We start from the raw sequence: 24,388 nt of genomic DNA on the forward strand, positions 1-24,388 counted from the left end.
ACACAGATGAGTCATTAGCACTTAATTTTAATTAACGAATAGTTTAGATCAAGAACAGACTAGAATAGTATTTCAAATCAACTTCTGAAAAACCACATTTATATAAAGGAAATAAAACAGGCCAGAAGTCCAAAAAAAGGTGCAGCTTGTGTTATTGCACGTGAATAAAACACGCTGTTCAGGGAAGCAAGATGCTTAGGCCACACAGGGCCAGGAGGAGAAGATTCACACAGGACAAACCTCCAGGTGCTGTTTATTCTGGGTTCCTAACTCTCCGGTGGCTGCAAAAATACTTAACATTTTGAAACAGGTAGTCTGAGCTCTTTACACAAATGACTGCTGTGTCTTCAACACGTTTTAGCCGCGCTGAGCCATCCACTCGGATTCTTGCGCAAGTTTCGGGTACGGCTCCACCTCACACGATGGGCGCCTCTTGCACCAAGAGGGCCCAGCGTGCCAGCGTGGGAAGGGGGAGGGGAGGGAGTTTCTACTTTACACAATTTTAGGAAGCAAAACCGTGGCTATGGTTTACCTTTCAAGCAATCTTCATTTTGGTCATTTATCTCAGGACATGAGAAAAAGTGACAGTGAGTACGAATCAGCACTAAGGTAATTCCTAAGCTACTAGTAGAAAATAAAATTTAAAAGTCCCCAGCCACATCCTTGAAGTGGCATAACTGTATATGTATATGAAAAATGGCTGTAAACTTATAGAAAAGATCATCTCTGATTTCTAAACAAATTACAAAACTGATTTTGCCCCTCCCTTGAGTGTTATACAGAAAAATGTAAACCAGTGGACCTAGTTACCAAAAAAACACTTGTCCTCCTCAGCTGAGGAATGACCTTAAAGTTTGGCCTGAGCTAGTTTTATCTTCAAGTTTTCTCCGAGTTTGTCCATGAACTCAAACGTATTCAAGTAGTCAGAACGTTGCACGCTGATAGAGGAAGAAAAAGAAGACACTTTAGTTTGTGACTGATCTATAGCAGGCGAAGGAAAAGTAGCATTCTCTTTCTTTCTAGAAGAAAATTGATTCATGTTGGCCCTGGCCAGTTGGCTCAGTGGTAGAGCGTCGGCCTGGCGTGCAGGAGTCCCAGGTTTGATTCCCGGCCAGAGCACACAGGAGAAGCGCCCATCTGCTTCTCCACCCCTCCCCCTCTCCTTCCTCTCTGTCTCTCTCTTCCCCTCCCACAGCCAAGGCTCCATTGGAGCAAAGTTGGCCCGGGCGCTGAGGATGGCTCTGTGGCCTCTGCCTCAGGTGCTAGAATGGCTCTGGTTGCAACAGAGCGAGGCCCCAGATGGGCAGAGCATCGCCCCCCTGGTGGGCGTGCCGGGTGGATCCTGGTCGGGCGCATACGGGAGTCTGTCTGACTGCCTCCCCGTTTCCAACTTCAGAAAAATACAAAAAGAAAAAAAAAAAGAAAATTGATTCATGTTAACAAGCTACAAGTTTGGGGCTGATGACAGCACTCAGGTTCAAGGGGCTGGTCCAGGCTACAGGCAGCTTGAGTTGGGGCCACACACACATACACAGTAAGTTCCCTGCCGTGGAGCTTTGAAGGGGAAACTATCCTGGAGCTTCAGTTCAGACTAATGTCTGGGAGACTGAAACCATCCACTTCTTACTCATCCTTCTTACAAAAAACAAAACCTACTCAGGGTATGCCCACAAGTTGTTATATGTCCTTAAACACGTTTTAATGATCGTATTTCTCTAAGTGTCTTACTCGAAAGCAAAAAAAGACAATGGACTAACATAATCCTGCTGACAGGTGCTTATTTAAATGGACTACAAAGGTATCATACCGACAAGGGCATTTCAAACGCTATTTTTTTGCTGGAAATTTAAGATAAGATGAAGTGATTGAGCATCTCCTGGGGTACAGAGACACTGAGATCTCTGGTGACACATATTTGGGACATGGGATTGGTGTTAAACGTTAGCGGTGTTTCTGAAGGTGAATCAGAGCAAACAACTCTGACTTTGAGGGCGGAGTCTCGGACTAGCAGCTAATCCAGCTGGGATATGGGTTACCATGCTCTCAGGGAAATCCCGGGCAATACATGGGCCTTCCACTATCTTAACTGCTTATTACAGATACTTAAGGGGAGGGACTATGACCAGCTCAGACTCTAATACTTGTGTTGCTTACTTTTCTTATCTGTAAGTTGAAAAAAAAACAAAGGGGGTGGAATAAAATAGCCTCGGGGTCCGTTTATTTCTGTATATAATTTTCTTGCTCAATTAAGTGGAACCTTGTCACCCAATGATTGTCAACTAGATCAAGGGTCAGTAGACTACAGCTTGGCTCATGGATCCAATCCAGGCTACAGCCTAGTTTTGTATATAGTTTGACTGAAACGCCAACCACACCCATCAGCTAGAAGCTAATCATCTACAACTGCTTTCGTGCTGCACAAAGTTCAATGGTTGCTTAGTTTTGAAAAGGCTGTATATGCTAGAAAGCCTGACATTTTCTGACAATTTATATATTGTGTCCACTGACCTTTGAACTAGATCAATAACAGTTTTTTGTTTTTTTTTTTTAAATTATGAATAACAGTTCTTCTACTTCCAAAAAGCACTGATGTTTTAAGCCCAGTGAGGAGAAGTGGAAATTTGACCACGGAACTCATGGCATCTAGTACTTACTTGGGTAAACCTTTAATACAAGCAGCCAAGTCCTTGGTCATGAAGCCAGCCTCGATGGTTTCAACACAGACTTCTTCCAAAGCCTTTGCAAAGAAGCCAAGCTCTTTATTATTATCAAGCTTAGCTCTATGAGCTAACCCTCTGGTCCAGGCAAAAATGGAAGCTAGGGGAGAGAGAGAACAAACACACATACTTCAATCATACTAGGTAGACACATTCCCAGATGTTTCACTACCAAAAAGTAGAACGGTTTTCTTATTTAGGTGACTGACTTCATTCGATTCTATCCATATACACCCTAACTTTTAGAAGTTATAAATATTTTACTAAATAGAAACTTCTAAAAGTCTGCCTTTTTGTAGAAGGAATGTTTTGGGTTTTGTTAGAACTTTAAGGAAGCACATTTTCACAGTGTGGCCGTGCACTTGAAGCTTCATGTGTTTACTAATTTGCAAAGGTCACAATCTCTTCTATGTCTTGTCTATGTTGGTCTCCCCTCCTCTTCCCAGGCTGTAATCTCTTTTTAATGTGCTGTCCTTGAAGCCAGGTTAGAAGAATCTATTCATGCGGCTTTTCGATTCTTAGCCACATGTGACATTTCTTTTTTTTTTTTTTTTTTGTATTTTTCCGAAGCTGGAAACAGGGAGAGACAGTCAGACAGACTCCCGCATGCGCCCGACTGGGATCCACCCGGCACGCCCACCAGGGGCGATGCTCTGCCCACCAGGGGGAGATGCTCTGCCCCTCCGGGGCGTCGCTCTGTCGCGACCAGAGCCACTCTAGTGCCTGGGGCAGAGGCCAAGGAGCCATCCCCAGCGCCCGGGCCAAACTTGCTCCAATGGAGCCTCACTGCGGGAGGGGAAGAGAGAGACAGAGAGGAAGGAGAGGGGGAGTGGTGGAGAAGCAGGTGAGCGCTTCTCCTATGTGCCCGGGCCGGGAATCGAACCCGGGACTTCTGCACGCCAGGCTGACGCTCTACCACTGAGCCAACCAGCCAGGGCCCATATGTGACATTTCACTCCACTAGAGGAAAAGGAAAAGCCTGTTGATAACCTTCTCCTCTGTAATGTGCATTTTCCCACCAAATGGCAAAGCATATATTGTGTACACTTTAAGAAGCATATTAAAACAGCTCTTATTAGTGCAGCAAATCAGCTGTTTGGTGGTAATTTTACACACAAAGAATCTGGTAGCCAAAGGAACATTCCAAGTCCCTTTTCTGAGATCTCTACTCTCTGGCTGAAAATCAGTGTAGCAGTTAAACGTCATCTTACCAATGGGATTGGTAGATGTCTCCTGTCCCTTCTGGTACATGCGGTAGTGACGTGTTACAGTCCCATGGGCAGCCTCTGCTTCCACCGTCTTGCCATCTGGACAAATCAGCACGCTGGTCATCATGCCAAGAGAGCCATAACCTGTAAGTGGCAGAGTATGAAGTTCTGGTTTCAGCTGCATGGAGAGCACTGGGTCTCTCAGGGAAGAGAACAAATGGTTTAATCTTCACAGGTTGCCGTAAACAAAACAAGCGTCAATAATCCCTCCGCCTCTGGAAAGCTGGACCCCTGCTCCAGGTCTCAGAGTCGGAGCTGGGAAAGGCTGGACTTTCCTCCCACTTCCTGAGGCTGTTTAGAAATGAAGGAATGATCGGGTCCCTACCAAGAACTTTGATTACAAGGAAGTTTCCCTTACCCCTCATGGAGTCATCACAAAGCAACAATCCTTTCTCTGAGGCAGGCGTCCCCAAACTATGGCCCGCGGGCAGCATGCGGCCCCCTGAGGCCATTTATCCGGCCCCCGCCGCACTTCCGGAAGGGGCACCTCTTTCATTGGTGGTCAGTGAGAGGAGCACTGTATGTGGCGGACCTCCAACAGTCTGAGGGACAGTGAACTGGCCCCCTGTGTAAAAAGTTTGGGGACCCCTGCAAGGTATCGTAAAGACTTAGAGCAGTGGTTTTCAACCTGTGGGTCGTGACCCCGGCGGGGTCGCCTAAAGCCATCAGAAAATACATAATGCATATCAGGTATTTACATTCCAAATCATAACTGTAGCAAAATTACAGTTATGAAGTAGCCACCAAAATTATTTTTTGGTTTGGGGTCACCGCAACATGAGGAACTGTATTGCGGGGTCACGGCATTAGAAAGGTTGAGAACCACTGACTTAGAGCAAGAGGAGAGCAAAGGGTCGTGTAGCTCATTTCTCTAACATAACAGTGATCTTTCACTGGGTTGACCTACTGATTTTAAAAGTGATAAGATAAGAGGTACCTAACTTTTTCATAAGAGAAAGAACAAGTAACCCTTCCTGGGAAAAGCAAACATAATCAAACTTGACATAAACATTCATCAGCAGAGTTTCAAGCTGACGCAGCTGCCATGGTGACCGGAACTGAAGGGCAGTGTGGAGTGGAGGAAATCAAAGCGAGGCATTTCCGTCGATTACACTGGACATGCAGCCGCTGGTTTCTGAATTTCTGTGAACAGTCCCTGGCTTCTTTGCTCAATTCTCTGTGTTGAAAGCTAAGCAGTGAACACATCTGCTTTACATAGGACCAGAACAGCCTCCAGGCTGGCTGAAAGGGCAGGAATAGGGCCTGGTGCCAGAGGAGTGAGCCCTTGGGTTTCTTTTCAACCTTCTGTTTGGCTTCTGCGCTAGCTAACGCCAATCAACTGTCGAAAACCGAGGAATCGTGTCTAGTGTTTGCTTTCCATCCAGTGGTCTGTTTATTTATGCCTCATGAATACCTTCCTTTAGAGCTGTGACTCTATCAGGATAATGAGTGTTCAGCTCAGGAAAGTGCAGAGAACAGGGAAGGTTCTAGATAAGAAGTGTGAAGACCTAGACCTCACACCCAGCTCTGCTTGTCGCTGGATGGGTACTTCTGCAGTGACTGCACCCCTGGCCTCAGTTTCTTCAACTGTGAAAGGAGGAGGAGAAAGGGAGGAATAAAGAAGAGGAAGAATAAAAAGAAAGGGAGGAAGGGAAATAAAAAGGAAGAAAAAAAGAAAGAGAAAGCAGTTGGACTATGCAAATGTTTTCAAAATTCCATTCCTGATCCCAGCTTCATGTATATTTCAAGGCTCCGTGATTAGAGAAATAAACATTTAGAATTGTTAAAAACAAAGAAACAAACAAAACAAAAAAGAGTGAGCTCTTGCAGAGAGCCCCTGGGTTATTTATTGACAGCCCAAGTCCCTCACTTGATGCCTTCCTTGCTGGCGGACCTAGTTTTTCACATTCTCAGAGGGGAAGTGAAGGCAGGTGACTTTCAGATCCGGCCGCTGGGCAGCCTGCTGACGGCAGTGAAACTTCAGGTGGGGAAAAGTGAGCGATCAACTGTGTTAACACATCCCAGGCAGCAGCCGAGAGTCTCAATGCAGAGTACTTCCTGTGCGACCCTGAGTCGCAGCTGCCCCAGTGGGAGCCCCATTTCCTCATCTGTCAGCTGATGAGACGGACCAGACTCGGATGCCTTGCGGCAGTCACTTGTCATGATTTTTACAAAGGGCCACAGAATCCGTCTTCCTAAACCAGAAAACTACCGTGGTGTCCCCGACCTGCCGCAGGACAAGCTCCACCCCCACCCGGCCCTCCGGCTCCTTACCTTGGGCCACGGAGTCTGACTGGACGTCGCCATCATAGTTCTTACAGGCCCAGATGAAGCCTCCCTCTGACTTCATGGCCTGGGCCACCATGTCATCGATGAGCCTATGCTCATACCAGATCTTCTGGGCTTCAAATTGGGACTTGTACTGCCTAAGAAAGAAGAAGAGAAAAAGAACAAAAGAATTGGTTTTGTTAAGGACATCATCACATGCAGAAGAGGGGCGGGGTGGGAAGCAGCCTTTTCAGCAGAAGCAGCATGAACTCGGGGGTCTGACACATGGGCTAAATCCCTGCCCAGTCACCTTCTAGCTGTGAACCCCCATCCCACCGTCTGTCAGGGTGATTTCACCCACTCCAGCGAGATGTGGGAATTAGGCAGGACAGCAGTTTCCTACGTACTACTTTTACAGTTTTCAGTACTATGCTACTAATCAGATTTTCAAAATTCTGCCTCCTTTAAGAATGCAGTAAGGGGGAAAAGCTCTTCTACTGCTTGACATCTTTCAGGAAACTAAGACAGCTTCCAGGCTTAGATGAGCAGCGGAAGAGAAATTAACACGCCTCATGAGATCTAAAATCTGCGCCCCGGCCTGAACGCTTGCCCCTGAAAGGGGTTAGGCTGTTTTCAATTTTACACACGCTCACATGCTCTTGAATCTAAAGTTGTTATAAATGCAGACTTTGGTTCAAGGGACTATACTACAGTCAAGTTTTAAATCACAACTATGGGATTCAGACAGAATAGAAATGGCCCAACTCAGAAACTTGTATCTTTGAAAAACTAGAACTTTTTTTTTTGTATTTTTCTGAAGCTGGAAATGGGGAGAGACAGTCAGACAGACTCCCGCATGCACCCGACCGGGATCCACCCAGCACGCCCACCAGGGGCGATGCTCTGCCCACCAGGGGGCGATGCTCTGCCCCTCCGGGGCGTTGCTCTGTTGCGACCAGAGCCACTCCAGCACCTGGGGCAGAGGCCAAGGAGCCATCCCCAGCGCCCGGGCCATCTTTGCTCCAATGGAGCCTCAGCTGCGGGAGGGGAAGAGAGAGACAGAGAGGAAGGAGGGGGGGAGGGGGGGAGAAGCAGATGGGCGCCTCTCCTGTGTGCCCTGGCCGGGAATTGAACCCGGGACTTCTGCACGCCAGGCCGATGCTCTACCACTGAGCCAAATGGCCAGGGAAAAACTAGAACTTTTGATTACTAACAGGATACCCTTCTCCAAAAAAACAAATAATTCTGGCTCTGAAAAAAATGCGGAACTCTTATTTGAGAATACATTTACTTGGAAAAGCAACTTAGAGCAATTTTCTTTCATTCCTATTAAATCTATTTTGCTCGTCTTTAAGGGATAATGATGGTTTTCACTCAATTTATCCCAGAAACAAAGGGCTAAGGATGCACATTCTATACAATAGCTGCCAGCTTGAGAAAAAAAATAAAAGGAAAAAAGAACTATAGTTACTTGTCATAGATCTCCTGAAAGATGTCTTTAAAACGCCCGTCGTATTTCTTCAGAATAGTGTTTTTGGTGCTCAGATACAAAGGCCAGCGCTTGGACAGAGCCATCTGGAAAGAGCTGTGCGCAAAATCTCTGATGGACTTATCTAGATTATACATCCCCATGGCGACACCACCACCCTCTGTGAGCGGACACCGAAGAGAGAAAAAAAGAGAAAGGTAAATGGGGAATAGTGGTAACAAGTTTAAATCCATCCACCACCAAACCACCCAACCCCCAGTTCCCCTGTCTGAGCCCAGGCTTCAGAGTCCCAGCCAGCCTCCCACTTGAATAGTCCATGAGTCCCTGAGGCACATAACGGAGAAAGTCAGTTCTAGATAAGCTGTCTTTCCCTGTTTTTAAGTTTTCAAATACATATTTTCAACTCAATCCTCAGCCAAAGAATGAAAATTCTCGGCATTCCCTGGAGGATACTGAAAGTTCACACTGTCACTGGTAGGAAAAGTTATGCTACATGCAATCACTGGTGTTTCGCAACTCTTGTTCGCTGAACTCTGTTATTACTGAAAGACAGAACTTGAACCCATGCCACTGTCCAGGGCCAACTCGGGCTCAGAATGTGAAAGGTGCTAAAACCAGCAGGATTAGGATCCATTAAAATGATACTATTTAGAAGAGGCAAGGAAAACAAAAGTGAGAGGACTTCTGAGTTTTTGTGTGAGTGCTTTTAATAACTTCAATAGTGGAGAAAGAGGGTCCTCTGTTCTGAGTGGAATCAGCCATGACAGACCTTTTAAAGCAGCAGGATGGTGGGCAAGAAATGGCACAAAAACAAATGTCCTACTTCCACAGAGGAACCACTCAGACGGGCAAGAGCATTTCAGCAAATATACAACACAACCATTTTTTAATACAAACCTTACCAGAGCAAAGGGTAGGATTAAATGACAGGTGATTTGGAGCTATTAACATGTAATTCATGTAATTTGTGCACAACAGATTCCCGCCAACCCATCCTGTGTTGTAACAGAAACACCTAATTATTAACTTGTCTTTGCCTATATGCATTTCCAGTTAAACAGCTAATAATCCTTCTGTGCCTTTGTCCACACCACAGGAAGGCGCGGAAGCCAATTACTTTATTTATTCAGATATTAGGTCCCGTAGTGATGTTGAAGGTGCAGGCTGTAGTTCTAGGCAGCTACCCAGCTAACTTTAAACAACCAGGAATAATATTGTCTAAGTGATCTGTAATAAAATGATCATGATGAACTTGAATTACACACCTTCAAAGTTATGTACCAGGTACGTCTTTTGTGGGGATCCGTCACTTGGTGTGTAGGTTATCTCTACTTTTCCAGGCCCGGGAACAACAAAATCAGTAGCTCTGTACTGTGCAAGGAGGGTGGGGGAAACGGTATTAAAAAAACAATTATTTCAACAGGTATAACAAAGAATGGGGAAAAGGATCATAGATAGAGCTGATAGACACCTAGACAAACAGGGCAGTACAACTCAACCTTCTTTTATTTTAGAAATGGGGACGAAGAGGTCCAGAGTCCCCGAAGCTAATTAGTAGCAGTACACATTAAAAAATCAGTATTTGTTGGGAGCCTACCATGCACAGGGCAGTTTTCTGAGCACTGATACGGAGAGGGGAGAGAATTAACATAGTATTTTCCCTTAGGAAGCTTATGACCCAACAAAGACAAAGTGAAAAGCAACAAAATGGGCATAGATGAACAATGCTATAGGACCACAGAGGAAGAGAAACAACATGATCTGGAGGTCAGGGAAGTCTTCTCGTAAGGCAGTGATACGGAAGGGTGTAGCACTCACGATGATTAAGAATCTTGTCCTCACTATAGGACAGATGCTTTAAGCCAGTGGTTTTCAACCACCAGTCTGTGGGCCAGTGTTGGTCCACGAAGAGTCAACAACACTGATAATTATGAAGGTTACAGAGTCTATAATCATTGGGTCTATCTATTACCATCATAACACATCAGGGTGGTTAACTTTCTTGCAGCCTGGCACAAAATTTCTGGCAGATCAGCACTGGTCCATGGACTGGCGGTTGAAAAAAAACTAATGTCATTTATTATTTCATTTGATTCTTACATCAATTTTACAAGGAACTGTGATGTTGCGAAAATAATGCACCTGGGGTCAAAAGACTTAGGATCTGGTCCTTAGACCTTTCGAGCTTAGTGTCTTCATGATTATCATCACTACTGATGCCCGGCCCAGGACTTATCCATAAGAAGCAATCACTTTGGAAGCAGTTGTGAAGCTACTCCAGTGAAAAAATGCACCCTGCCTACACTAGGAATCTGTTAAATCTTTACTGTACTGTACCTTCTTCATTGACTTAGAGAAGAATACTTTCAGAGCCACATACCAGCAGATGCTAGTCATACCTTTGGTTGTCTGTGTAGAGCAATACTAATGACAGCTGGTACAAGAGCTGTCTGCTAAAGATAAAGGTTTAATATCTATTTAGGCAGAAGACATCAGACATAGAAAATCCTTTACTATGGAGATGTTGCCTCTCAAAGCACGGTTGACTGGGGCAAACTAACCCGGATTCTAAACCAAGCTTAGTCCCTAAATTATGTAAAGATTTTGGCAAATATATCATCTATTAGAGAGAGTTGAATCAGATTTTGTTCACAGTCTTCCAACTTAAAACTTCTAAAATTTGACTGATGGGTTTCAAGAAATACTTATTAAATTGGGTAAGAGGACTTTGAAAAGAATGTTAGACCCTGGGTGTTGAAATATCAGAAGTAGCTGAGTGTGCAGTTCTGAAGCACAAGGCATCCCTCTGTGCTTTTCTGTGAACTTGGGTCTTCTGGATGATGATGAATAAAAATAGTTTCGTTCCTTTGGAAAAAAATCCTTTACTATGGCAATTTATTCCCAGTTCTTAAAGGGAAGAAACGGAGGCACCGAAGCACCGTACACACTTTGTAGACCAGTTATGCACAAACGACCAGGGAATCAACCATAGGTTTGGAATTTTCAATCTGGACTTATATAGAATGGTCATTCTTCCAAGTGATTGATGGCAAAATAATAATTTTTTAAAAAGGACAAAAATACTATCACTAAACTCATAAGAACTTAAAACAGTGCTCCCAGAGTTCTGAAGTCCGTAGCACACTCCCTCTCCTGGGCCTTTGGGAGGTAGCTGTGAAGGGACTGGCCAGGACGAAGGGACACTTGGAGCCACAGGATAAAACAAGGGAACTACCCTCAAGGGCTGACCTGAGGACCTTGTCCCCAGGAACAGAGGGTGAGACTGCCCTGGCTAGACTGTTTTTAAGGACAACTACACCAAAGCATCCAGATGTCAGAATTAAGGACTCTTGTTTTTCAGGGTCTTTTAAGACATAAGCTGCTTTCTATGAAAGTCTGAATATCTACATTTCAGCATGAAATTTTGACTTTGTTTAGTTAGCTATTTTTCTGTTTAATTTGGCAACCAGCCAACTTGTACAGAAGCACAGGAACCAAACTTTCTTTTTCAAGTAGAAAAGAACTTTTAAAGCCATTGCTTTCCAACTACTGAGCTGGTTTTTCCTTTTCTATATGAAATGACCATGTTTCATCTCATCTTTGGTGGTTCCCAACCCTGACTGCCCATTAGAATCACATGGGGAGCTTTCAAATGCCTGAGTCTCATGGAATTCAGATTCAGCTGCTAAAGGGTGGGTCTCAAGCATTGGCATTAAATCAAAGAAACGTATTATTATTTTTTTTAAAGCAAAATAAAACAAATGCCAAGAAAACCTATAAAAAGGGATCCTTCAGAGCCAGGGTTGAGAACTACTGACTTGGTTGAAGCACAGGAAATTATCCATACAAAAATGTCAATATTATGTAGTTTAACTTAATAAAAAGATAAAGGAAGAAAAAAAAAAGACTAAAAGTCATTTGCATTGAGACGGTGCCCATCTGTTCGTTTTTCTGTATTTACTTCTATCTAAATATGTAAATATACAGATATACATATATGCATTTCTCAGTTGTGTGGTTTAATGGGAGTAGTCACCAAAAGAGAATAAAATACACACAAATCAGAACTGCAGGGCAGCGAATGGCCATGAAAAGAGAAAGGGAAATCAACTATGCCCACATGACTTACTTGATCCCCATAAGCATGACGACCTATGATGATGGGCTTCTCCCACCCAGTCACAAGCCGGGGGATATTTTTGCAGATAATAGCTTCCCTGAAGACAGTGCCACCCAGAATATTTCGGATGGTGCCATTTGGTGACTTCCACATTTGTTTCAACTTGAACTCCTCAACCCTCTTCTCATCGGGGGTGATGGTGGCACACTTGATGCCAACGTTGTACTTCTTTATAGCTTCTGCAGCATCTTTGGTGACCTGGTCATTGGTGGCATCACGATTCTCTATACCTAAATCATAGCTGGGAGGGAAAAGTCGTAAGTGGAACTTTCCAGACGAGTCTATAGGTGGTTGAGGGTGCTGCCATTCTCTCTCTCTCTCTTTCTTTCTCTCTCTATCTCTCTGCATGGTGACGGCACGCAGAGCTTGCCCTGCAGAAAGGGAAGGCTTTCTAAATGTGCCAAGTTTCAGCATTAATTCACCTTTAACACAGAAGATGGCTGCCAGCTGGAAAAAAAAAAATCACAGAGAGGCTGGACTGCTGGGCAGGGCTCCCTGTGCTGCAGTGGGAAGCTGTCTAGGAAACTGAATGGAAACCATCATGCTTTGCGCCTTTGCCTGCTTTCACCAGATAGAGGCAATAGCAGCACCGGAGTAACACTTCTGCAGACTTCCTTTCACATACTTAACTAATTATCCTAAAAATGCAAGCCTGAGCACCACCTTTTTTATTTCCCCTTAGTATATAATATGCTCTAAAAATAAAGGGAACAGAGAGTTTTTTTTCTTGTATTTTGACATTAAAGGAGTGGGAGTTACAGATGTGACATTCAGTGCCAAACATGCCAATGAATCCTTCCTTAATGCCAATTAGTTATATGATGAACTTCTCCCTAATTCTTGGGCAAGTCTCTTTTTTCTGGACACAAGCCTGTGGTTTACTGGATAAGTAATAGAATCAAGCAACAGTTTTATACCCCCCAGAGAGCTAGTTTAATATACACCAACACCCACACTGCAAGTTACTCAGAGCCGAAAAGTGTTGGTTGTTCGCAGAGCATAGACAATGATTGTAAAGCTTCTTCTAAAGTATGAAACCGTTTGTCGAAAATAGGATAAACAAAACAGTAATGTGACTATTTTGTTCACCAAGTTTTTAAAAATGTTTTTCAGCTTTTATAACTTGCTGAACCACAAAGTCTCTGGATTTCTCTTTTTAGTCCCTGTATTCCTTTGCTTAGATATTCCAACTCATAACATAAATGCACAGGTAGCAAATCTTTTATTTCCAAATAAAAAGAATTCCAGACTGCTTTGACCTTAGACAATTCACTTAAGTGTAACAAAGCACTGACTCTTGTCTTCCAACATAGGAAATGCTAAATATCTACAAATGTCTCCTCCCAATTCAAACAAGAAGTACAGGCAGCGTTTTTCATGTTCATTGGAACCATTTTTCATCAAGAAAGACTAGCAGCAAATTCTTGGATTTTTTTTCATCTCACCTTAACATTTCAAAGAGAAAAGAAAAAATACATGTCCTGGACCACTGTCCAGTCTGCAGAAGACAAAACAAATGAATTGCTCCACTCCTCTCAAAAAGAACCAGTCATGTAAAAAATAGCAATTTTAGAACAACTTAAAACTTGTTTGAGCCTCTGTTGGTCAAATAAGTTTGTAAAATATGATTTTTATGTTCGCTGGTTTATTGTTTGCGTTGGGGACTGGGCAGTGCCAGGTATCTGTGATCTGTGAAATTGCAAATTACCTTCCTGCTTGGGAAGGGCCATTGTCTTGCTAATGTTTGCTGGAGGAGAGGTTTCCCCACCAGAAAGTTTTGAAAAGAAGAGAAGAAGGAGTAGAAGGGAGAGAGAGAAGCCATGTTTTGCAGGGAGAGAAGAGGGAATGCAGAGTGCTGAAGAAGAAGCCATGTTGGCAGAGGTGAGGGGCTTTTGCGAGCTTCAGAGATTGGTGGGGCCTTTGATTCTAGGAGGAACCAGAGAAGATTCTCCTGGTTGCGGAACCGGATAATGTGTCAGGGCTTTGTGAGCTCCGAATGAATGAAGAGGGAAGTGTTTTTCCTGTGTGTTTGCTTGTCGGCAGGTGCGAGACTTTAATAAAGGAATGGCCCACCATTTTTTGGCTCCACTGTTTCTTTACCATCTGTCCCAATTCAATGGGAACCTGCATGTGCGTGGCCATGACAGCCGCAGCTGCTGGCCATATAGCCTCCAAAAATTCTTTGGTCTGTAGCCAGTGATGCTTTTTTCTAGGTCTAGAAAATTACATGAAGAGTCCTATGTCTCTGGGCTAATGATGCTCAGAGCAGTTTTTCTACTGGCAAGAAAGCTGCAGACTCACCTACTGCCTTGGAAAGTTCTGAAACAAGACAGTGCTTGTCAAAATGTTTTCGAACCTACTTGGATGATGCTTTTTATGCTTTATTTCCTGTATGTTTTGTTGATCTCTGCAGGTATTTACTCCTTCATGTGATTGCAACAGAGATATTATCAACAGTGTAAGCTTAGAATAGTTTAAGAGGGTGTTTAATGATTCCATGTAAATCAAATGTCTACACCCAAATGAATATAACAGGTCCTCAGGACACAGTCTCTTGAATAATTCTGAGACAAGGCAAGTATATTTCCAGTTGGCAATAGTTTGGCTAAAATGTGACCATCTTTACCCACTTCAGCCTAAAAAAATGCTCTCTACCTAGTTCAAATGTTCAAAAAGCATGAGGAAGTTCATGAAAAACAAAGGGGGAAAAAAGGAGAGAATTCCATAGAGACTCTCACGTCTGTCTCTAAACACTTTAAACACAGGGCAAAGGGTCAAGTCTTCGGGACACAAATGGTTTAAGGAACTTCTGGAAGCTCAATGTTTCATTAAAATAATTTCAAGGGCTCTTTCTGTACCACAATTGTATGAAAAGGGCAAAAGGCAAGACATAAAAAAGGGAAAAGGTCCATTCACCTGTTATGAAGAGGGATAGAAAATAGAGCTTGAAAGGACAAAATTGTGGCAACTACATTTACAGTTCACAGGATGTACTCATATTACTTTCCCATCTACAAATAACACTTAACGCTACTCTAGGCCACTGGCTTACTACAAATAAAACTTTACAGGAAACAGAGGCTTGGAAAGACCTGAGACTCATGTTTCCATCATACTTCTTGTCTTCTGAACAGTAAGTCCAGTTTATTTAGTAATACTAAACTTAAAACAGAAGATTCATTTGCATATATTCAGGCACTCTCCCCCAAGAGTTTTATTCACAAGATACCACTGTACCTATGTGAAAAAGCTAGTTATACCCTGAAATCACTTACACTTTCTGAGTTTGTTAAGTGTAGACATAGCCATGAGCCGCATATACAACAGTGGTCCCATAAAATTATAATGCAGCTGAAAAATTCTTATCACCTAATGATGTTGGAACAGTCATAATGTTGTAGTGCAACACAATCCTTTCCATTGTTACAACTGCCTACAGTAGTCAGTACACCTGTGTAGCTGAGGAGCCACAGGGGAACAGAATTTGTTACCCCAAAATAGGTCTCTTTGGCATAAGGATTACATTAGGCTGGTTAATTTTGAGAAGCAACAGACAAGAGAGAAGCTCTAAAGGCTGAGTAGAAGTTACCCCTTGTAAAATATATTTGCATTTGTAAGGGAAGTCTCCACTCGTTAAGGGATTCTTCTTTGCTGTGCCAGGAAGAGGGGATAACTTCAACCTCATCTCCAGACTCTTATGAATGCAGAAGAGGATGACTTAAATATGCCTAACACCTTATCCTTGTTTCCAGTGCTTTTCCTGGTAACCTCCTATAACTGACCCTCTCATCCCGATCTTTTGTCTTTAGCCAAAGACAGTATTTAAGGTGGTGGTTTCAGCCATTCTGGAGAGTTACTCTGTTTCCCCAAGTCGCTCCCATGTATACAGAAGGAATACATGATATTAGACATTTTTCCCCTTTAATCTTTATTATTATTATTACAGGGATGCCTCAGTCAAAAACCTAGAAAGGTACAAGTAAAATTATGTTTCCTCCCCTACAGAGAAATAGGTTATATCACAGAGCCTAGGTGTGTAGTAGATACCATCTAGGTTTGCATAAGTGCATTCCTTGATGTTTGCACAATGACAAGACGGCCTAACCATACATTCCTCGAGTGTATCCCTGTCCTAAAGTTGCACGTAACTGTAATTCATTTACCTGTGCAGGTCTAATTCCACATAGGGAAAAATGAGTTTTTCTTTAATCAACTCCCAAATGATTCGTGTCATTTCATCTCCTTGCATCTCTACCACAGAACCACCACGGATTTTTTGAGACATTTTGACTTCAATAAACCTAAAAAAAAGAGAGAAAGAGATAAGACACATATTTTGTCATTTATTTCATTACAGTGTTACCTGTGCACATCAAAGCCCAATAAGAAATGAACAGGAGTTTGCAGCCAAGAAAGGAAGGGCTTATTACTTGAGGAAGTGGCCCAAACCTGGAGTCACAGGTGAGCTAATGTTCAAAGACCTGGTTCCCAGATGGCTTTCAGGGGATGAGTTACACAAAGGAAAAATCATTAATCATGGTGACTAAGGGAGTTAGGGATGCGGTCTGTATTGACTGCCGGGTGCTAGGCTAGGGGGGTAGTTGATCAGTGGGTCTGGTCCTCATGTCAGCCATGGCATTGCTTCATCTGGTGTCGCTGCTTCTGGGTCTGGAGCTAAAACAAAACTGAGGCCCAGATGTTATCTTTAGTTTAATTAAAACTCTATCTCTGTGGTCAAAAGACCCAAGGCTTTATCCCTAAGACTGTTTAATGCTGACCAGAACTTCATTGTCCTGAGAACTTAATAACTAAGGGACTGGTCGTGCAAGGAAGAAGGTAGCAGGTGCACCAGGGTGTTGGATGGGGCCAGTCTGAATAAAAAGAGAAGAAAGGAGAAAAGGTCATATTAAAGATGAAGTGTTGGCATGGTTATAATAGTATAAAAACAAAATATACTGCTCACAAAAACTAGGCGGTATTTCAAAACGAATATGATGCAATAAAAAAAGCACTTGATTTTTTTTATTAAACAAGAACATCAGAAAAGCAAAAGACAAGTCAAAGAAAGTTGTTTGGTTATGCAAATGAGATGCAAAACCGACTTTTATTTCATTGGTGAAAATGTATACAAAAGGCTGAAAGTACTAGAGTATCTGCATGTTCCCTGATCCCCTAATTTTTGTGAGCAGTCTGCAAACATTTGGTGACTACCAAAAGAACAATTTGTAATAGCACAACTGCCTAAAACGTTAATAATTATTATATTTACCATCAGAATTGAGAAACTCTGCACAAAGCATTATGTTACATGCTTCATGTGTGGTTTGAGTCAATCCTCACAACAACCTTGAAAGATGGAAATGATTTCCCTATTTTACTTTGATAAAAGAAAAGTAGCTTTCCCAAGGTCACCCAGCTAGAGCAACAAGGAGCCTGGCCCTGTCACATGTCCTCAGTAATGTAATCACTGTTCATGACTATGGGTTTGTCTTATAAAATGAGATTATTACCATATCGTGCTCATTTGAACACTTCTATTCAAATTTTCTTTTTACTTTTATACAACTTTTCTTTCATCTTGGGCCCTCAACCTGAGCAGACCTGTTAGCGTAGGTAGCTAGATATTAATATGGGAAAGTAGCAGAAGGAATCAGACATTGAGCACAATAAACTAGGGAAGAGGGAATCAGATATTAAGCACAATAAAACTGGGAGGCTGCTTTAGCAGAAAGTTACTGCACTTAGTTACAGCATTTACAGGCTCAATTATTACGCACTCCCAAGAGACCACTGTGCCCTCTGCCCTTGGGGACTTAATCCGTAAGCCAGTTAGTAGGAATCTTCCCAGTGTACCACAGGTCCCTCCCCAGACTATGGGGGAAGCTGCTTCTATGCATCCCCTCTAAGCATGTACAGTAGAAGCCAGGATGGTGGCCATAGAGGCCTGTCAGTCTAGCCTAGAAGAAGAATCTGATAGGTTAGTGGGAGGAACCAATGCAAGCCCACAAAAGATTAAGAAATGAATTTAAAGAATATAATGCAGGCTAACAAAGAAGTTTTCTTCTCTTTTCTCGCTTGGAAACACGTGCTCCCCGTCTGTTTGCACACCTGCCAAGTGGCCATGCAGCCCTAATGGCCGCCGGGGTCTGGCAGTGGCATGGGCTCCAAGGCACCACTGAAGACTATGTTGGCCAGAGGAGGACAGGGACAAACTGGATTGAACCATGACACAAAATTTCTGGACTCTGATCTTCATACTGGGCTTAATGAAGATAAGTTGGACTTTCTCCATAGCGAGACAGAGAAAAAGACACTGGGAATCTGAGGGTAGCCTTCCATTTCAACCCTGAATAAATCTTGCCATGAAAGCCTGACTCCATACACGAGTCCTGTGCAATGCTTTTCCCTGTGAACACCCTTTTCACCAGCAACAGAATGATGAGTGCTAATATTTCCCCTCTTTTATGTGGCTGTTTTGGTTAAAATAACTACTGTATTTCCCCATGTATAAGATGCACCTTAAGTTTGGGGCCCAAAATTTGAAAAACAAAAAGTATTACATAAAGTTATTGAATTCAAGTTTTATTCATCATAAAATTCATACAACTCCTCATCACTGTCAAAACTCCCATCCATTAGCTTTGTCCTCATCTATGTCTGATGACGAATCACTGTCTTGATATTGCCTTGTCCTCAGTTCCATCTATGGCATTTGAAATGCCACAACCATTGTATAAGACACACCCAGTTTTTAGACCCCAATTTTTTTCAGGAAACGGTGTGTCTTATACATGGGGAAATACGGTACTTTTGAGGAGATGTGACAAGTTATTGTGACTTATATTTAAAGAACTTTAAGTCAAAAGTGAAAGATGAAGAATTCTTGGTGGAACTATGTTTTCCCAGAGACAATACTGGATACTGAGGTGTAGAGCTAAATACAAAAGTGATTTCTCAGTGAAAGAAATCTGTATATACAAGGTCACTGCTCAGGACTCAAGCATGTCCCTGTTCTCTTCCTCGATAACCCTAACCCAACTCCTCCCCCGTTCTGGCTGTTCACCGGCAAAAGTAAGCTGCCAGTGAGTGTCACAGAGAAGCACAATTGTTACAGGAAGAGATATGTCTGTTTGAGGAACAGGGGGTGGGGGTAGCAAAAACAAGCCCATCTGATTGCCAGAAAGCACAGGGTACACACACCCTTTGGAAGAAGCAAGGCTGCGGCGTAAAGGAAGGCCCTGCCCTGTGCTTGTTCCCTGAGAGGCAGAGGAAGTCCTGAGCCCTTTCATGATGCTCTAATGGAAACTTCCCTGTAGCCACACAACTGCAAATTGCTTTAATTCCCCGAACTTATAACTGAGGACTGCAAAAAGTTAGGAGAACTGACTTTAAAAATTAGGTAAGAGGCTTGTAAAGAGTTTTTCTTGAAAAGTTGAGCTCAAGTAATTTGGCCTTCCAAGTTAAGAAAGTCATGATCAGTAAGTAGTAAACAGTAAGCCTCAGTTTCTTGTGACAAGCCAGAATGTATTTCCACTTCCAGGCCCATTTTCACTTCTCAAATGTGCAATTCTAGAATCCTGTTTATTTGTGTTTATAAAGTTCCCTAGATCAATACTAGGAAACCATCTGGTACTGAACTAGAGTAAAAGAAATTAACAAACTGGTGTGAGTGAGTTAATCACATCTCATTTGTAATTTCAAGTGCAATTTACAGTACAGCTTAAAGTACATGATTCAGTCACACTCATCCCACTGTCACAGTTTCTCTTATATTTAACACAAAACAAAAGAGAGGCACAGCAAACATATCTTGGTCTTAATACTAATTTCCATGGCCAGATTCCTTTATAGTATTATGCAAGAGTTATGACTTGGCTATTTTTCGTTGATGGCAAATACACTTAATAGAAGGTCACACACCATACTAGAAATTACAATACTGAGTGACAGTATTTTTCAGTTAACTATTTCCTTCTCAGTTGAAGTAAATGTTATGTGTAGTAATCTTTCTATATTCAGAATGCAAAATTCAAACATTTCAGGTTTTCTTCACATTACTCAACTGAAAACTTACCACCTTTTAACCAAACAACAGAAGCTCTTACTACAATGTGGGATATTGTATATTTTATTTCTTTGAATTTGAATTCTGTGGGGTGGGCTTTAGGCTCCACTGGATTCACTTGTCTCCCCTTGCCCCTCACATTTTCTGTCTCCACCCAAACCCCAACTTCAGAAGCAAGGACTTTTTCAGAGTCCAGTTCATCCTGTCTGAAAGCAGCTGAATTCCGATGTCCTGACACACGTGTGCAATTCCAGAAAATAAACCTGGGCTAATGCAGCATAGTTTAAGAAAAAGGAGCTGCTCACCCTATTTAATATTATTTTCATCAACCCCAAATTTTTTATGCTGTTTTTCATGAACTACAATAACGTCTGGGCAAAAAAGTCTTTCAGAGAAGACACTGGACTGAAAGAAATAAGGAAGCAGATGCAATTGACGTTTAGAAATATTCCTGACTCACTCTCTTACAGTGTCTGCCTCTAAGATTGCCAAGGCCAATTAAAAACAGTATTGCCACACCAAAGAAAATACGGAGGGGAGAAATCCCTAATGCTTACCTTTATGGAGAAATCAACTTCTGATCACTTCAACTCCTCTCAATGTTGCAAACTCAACTGAATGCAGTTTATCTCCTAAAAAACCCCAAACCAAACAACGTATAAAAAGACAACATACAAATCCGTCTAGTCAGGAGGATTTAGACAGCCTGGTTTATCTGGTTTAAAGTACAGAGCCGAATGAACCCAGAGGGCAAAGGGCAGTTTCAGGTGTACATGCACCTTCCAAAGAAAGGTTAGGAGGGCACCAATATCTCTGCCTGCACACACTGGAGGGTGCGTCTGGGGGCGCGTCCTGGGTTCATCGTCGGTTAGCGGGTCTTGGGGTTTGAACGTTCTTGGGTAACGCTGCCACCAAGCAGGCTCTTGGCCTGCATACGTCCTTGTGCAAGAGGGTTGCAACGGGTGTTAGCTTGGTTCCTCTTTCCCGGTCTCCACGCCCGCTCCTTCCCTCCCCGATGCAGGACCTTTAAAGGGGCGCCGGGAGGCGGCCAGGGAACGCCTTCCCCAGAACTGCAGATCCCGGGGAGGCGGCGGTGTCTCCTCCACCCCTACTCCACTCCCACCGCAGTTGGGTGCTGGAGCTCCTCCCTCTCTACGCCCCCTAAGCGGATTCATCCACCCTGCCTGCCGAGTTCGCTGTACACACCCAAGTCCTCGGCTTTGCATTCAGCTCCCAGTGCCGCACGTTTTCTTCCCCCTAAACCGAGGATTTAGTCAGCTACGTGTCCTCGCAACTTACTACCGCTCGATTTTAATGTCTGCATGCAGACCTGGGCTTCCATTTGTCACTGCATACAACTTTCCACTGTCCAATTTCACCCTCCTGTGCCCAAGAACCGGCCTTCTACACATCCAGGCACCTAGCACCCTCTCCCTCCCCATTTCCCTTTCCCACGTGCAACACCTGGGCCACTTCCACCCCAATCCTTGCGATCAGAACTCGCCTCTAAATTCCTCCCTCCATACCCAGGACCTGAGCTTTCTTTCTTTTCCTTCCATTGGCGGACACAGAGCCTCCCCCAAAGCCAGGAGCCGGGGCCGCCCCTCGCAGCCCGCGTTTACCTGCAGGGGAAGGTACGCAGGTGATGCACTGGGGGGCGCCACCTGTTTCGGCACCTGACAGCCTCGGAGAAACCCACGGACTCGCAGACGCGGAGGGCTTTTCCACTTCCCGGCTTTTGTCCCTTCCCGGCCCTGCCCCCTCAGCCCACCTCCCGGGGCCCCGCCCCCGCCACGCCACCAATCGCCGCGCTCCGACCCTCCGAGGTGGGCGGGGGAAGGGGGTCAGGGCCGTTCCCCGAGAGAAAGCGAGCAATCCGCGGAGTGTCCAGCTCTGCGCCCGGGATGGGGAGAGAGGCTGCAGCGCCCCCTTAAACTCTGCTAAGGCTTTTATTGGAGGAAGGACGCGATGCCACCTGCAGGCCGGGGAGCAGAGCGCGCTGGGGCTGGTATTCTAAGACCCCTGGCGCCAAAGGGCAACCTGGGCTTTGTAACACCCTCGGGCCACGAGGAGTGAGTTTCCTGGGCAAACCCGGAGTGAGAGCGCCTGGACCAGCACCCTCCCGGGCGCTCCTCGGCGTGTGGTAGTCTGGTATAGCCTTTTGCCCAAGAAAGAGGGATCCTGACGACGCGCGGATTGCTTTGAGGACTACTCCACCCGCAGCCAGATTGAACAGTTACACAGGCAAGCATGCCACAGTAAATAATTTCTGCCTTCACCAATGACTAGGTCTTTAGAGCGTCTGTACCTGTACAGTAACCGTCCCGTGTCCCGCCCCCCCCCCCCCCCAGGCGCGGTTTCACCTTTGGTGGTTTCAATTACCTGCGGTCAACTATAGTTCTGAAAGCATTAGATGGAAAATTTCAGAAAAACACGATCATAAATTTTAATTGCGCACTGTTCTAAATAGCATGTTGAAACCGCCAGTCGTCCTGCTCTGTCCCTCCTGAGAAGTGAATCATTCCTTTGTCCAGTATATACATGCTGTATATTACATAGCCACCCACCCCTTCGTCCCTTAGTAGCTTGTTGCTCAGTTGTCATATCCACTGGGATATTACAGCATCCCAGTGCCTGCACTCAAGTAATCCTTATTTTACTTAATAATTGTCCCATATCCATTCATGTAACTTTTATTACACTATATTGTTATTCTATTTTATTGTTAATCTCTTACTGTGCCTAATTTATAAATTAAACTTGATCATACACATGTATATTTAGGAAAGAAGTTTGGTACTCTTTATGGTTTCAGACATCCAGTGGGGGTCTTGGAATTTATCCCCCCATAAGGGGGAACTACTGTAATTCCAGTTACCACTGCATACTATAAACAAACCCAATCGTCATTAGAAGATAAAGATAATGGGACTATTATCTGGGTTCCAGAGAAGTTAGACTAAAGATGTGAAGACTGAGAAACCAGTGGATTTAAAAAATAATAAATAAGTAAATAAGTAAGTAAGTAAATAAATAAATAAATCTGCCTGACCAGGTGTTGGTGCAGTGGAGACAGCATCAGCTTTGGGACGTTGATGACCCAAATTCAAAACCCCAAGGTCACAGGCTTGAGACCTGGCTCATGCAGCTTGAGCGTGGGGTCACTGGCTGAGTGTGGGATCATAGACATGACCCTGTGGTCGCTGGCTGGAAGCCCAAAGTTGCTGGCTTGAGCAGGGGGTCACTGACTCTGCTGGAGACCCCTGGTCAAGGCACATATGAGAAGCAGTGGATGAGCAACTTAAGTGATGCAACTACAAGTTGATATTTCTCATCTCTCTCCCTTCCTGTCTGGCTGTACCTGTCGCTCTCTCTCACTCTCTTTCACAAAAAGAAAGAAAATAAAATCTGCCCCCTGCAGGGAATTATGTTTTGTGTATTCTTTTCTCTTGAAAACGGGAGTAAAGGAGGATTTTAGATAATGATTTGTAGGATAATAGCATGCTTGTGTATTGCTGTCTGGGATTTAATGTCCCCTCATTTTTTTTTTTAATTATCTTTAGCATCAGATTATTACAATTACTATTTGAAGATAAGCTGACATGAAAGGCACTACACAAGGTGCATTTTTTACACTAGAGGGCACTGGTATTTTTCCTAAAAGGAAGGGAAGAATATACAGCATTATGCCTGATTTTGGAAGTAGCTTAATGGAAAGTTGCTGTCACCTCCATTTATTCCTGTAGAAATGATTATAGAGGTGTATGAGCATGTATTTCATTTCCAATCTGAGCCCCAAAGTCATCTGAGATTGTAGCTTTACTCCATATTATATCAGGTTCACATTTTTTATTGCCTTTTGCCCTCAATTAGAAGTATTTATGTTCAGTCTTATTCCAGAAAGGATTTAGGGCAGCCTTCAAGATACATACATTATAGTATGATTAAAGACATTAACTATAGGTGAGGAAAATGAGGGAAAAAGATAATAAACATAGGAAATTGTATAGAACCAAGGTGAATTTAATCACAAATGTATTCCATCAAATTTAGAATTTTATGGAAATGGGCTGCAAATTTGGCTCTAAGCCCATGTGGGAAGAAAGGTAACACTTATGGGACTCTCATCATCTAAAACAGTGTTTCCTAAGCTAGTAATTTAGGAACTCCTTTATCACTGAAAATATTTTTTGTAGATCACTAGAGTTGATTTATAATTTTACTATATATATATGTACAAAACTACATATATGCTCCTTATGCTGCTAGCTATTGAACTCTGTGAAATACTTAACATCGTTAAGAGCCAGGTTAAGAAAAAGGAGCCTCCAAAATAGAATGAGAAGACTCCTCTGGGGATAGGAGAAGAATGAGCCAAAGGAAGAGAGAGAGCCAAGAAGA

The 24,388-nt window shown here is 43.4% G+C and overlaps 1 protein-coding gene across 1 annotated transcript; it reads right to left on the bottom strand.

Moving 5' to 3' along the window:
- Positions 1 to 7: 7 nt before the first annotated feature.
- On the bottom strand, positions 8 to 21,766 carry IDH1 (isocitrate dehydrogenase (NADP(+)) 1). Its single transcript, XM_066345240.1, has 10 exons — positions 21,610 to 21,766; positions 20,545 to 20,619; positions 16,086 to 16,223; positions 11,872 to 12,163; positions 9,008 to 9,113; positions 7,725 to 7,902; positions 6,260 to 6,411; positions 3,929 to 4,069; positions 2,655 to 2,817; positions 8 to 938 (listed from the first exon to the last, which is right to left on the bottom strand). Exons 3-10 carry the CDS (start codon positions 16,205 to 16,207, stop codon positions 848 to 850), a joined length of 1,245 nt encoding a protein of 414 aa, XP_066201337.1. The 5' UTR covers positions 16,208 to 16,223; positions 20,545 to 20,619; positions 21,610 to 21,766; the 3' UTR covers positions 8 to 847.
- Between the last annotated feature and the right edge of the window lie 2,622 nt (positions 21,767 to 24,388).

Source organism: Saccopteryx leptura, chromosome 7 (assembly GCF_036850995.1).
Source record: "Saccopteryx leptura isolate mSacLep1 chromosome 7, mSacLep1_pri_phased_curated, whole genome shotgun sequence".
NCBI lineage: Eukaryota > Metazoa > Chordata > Mammalia > Chiroptera > Emballonuridae > Saccopteryx > Saccopteryx leptura.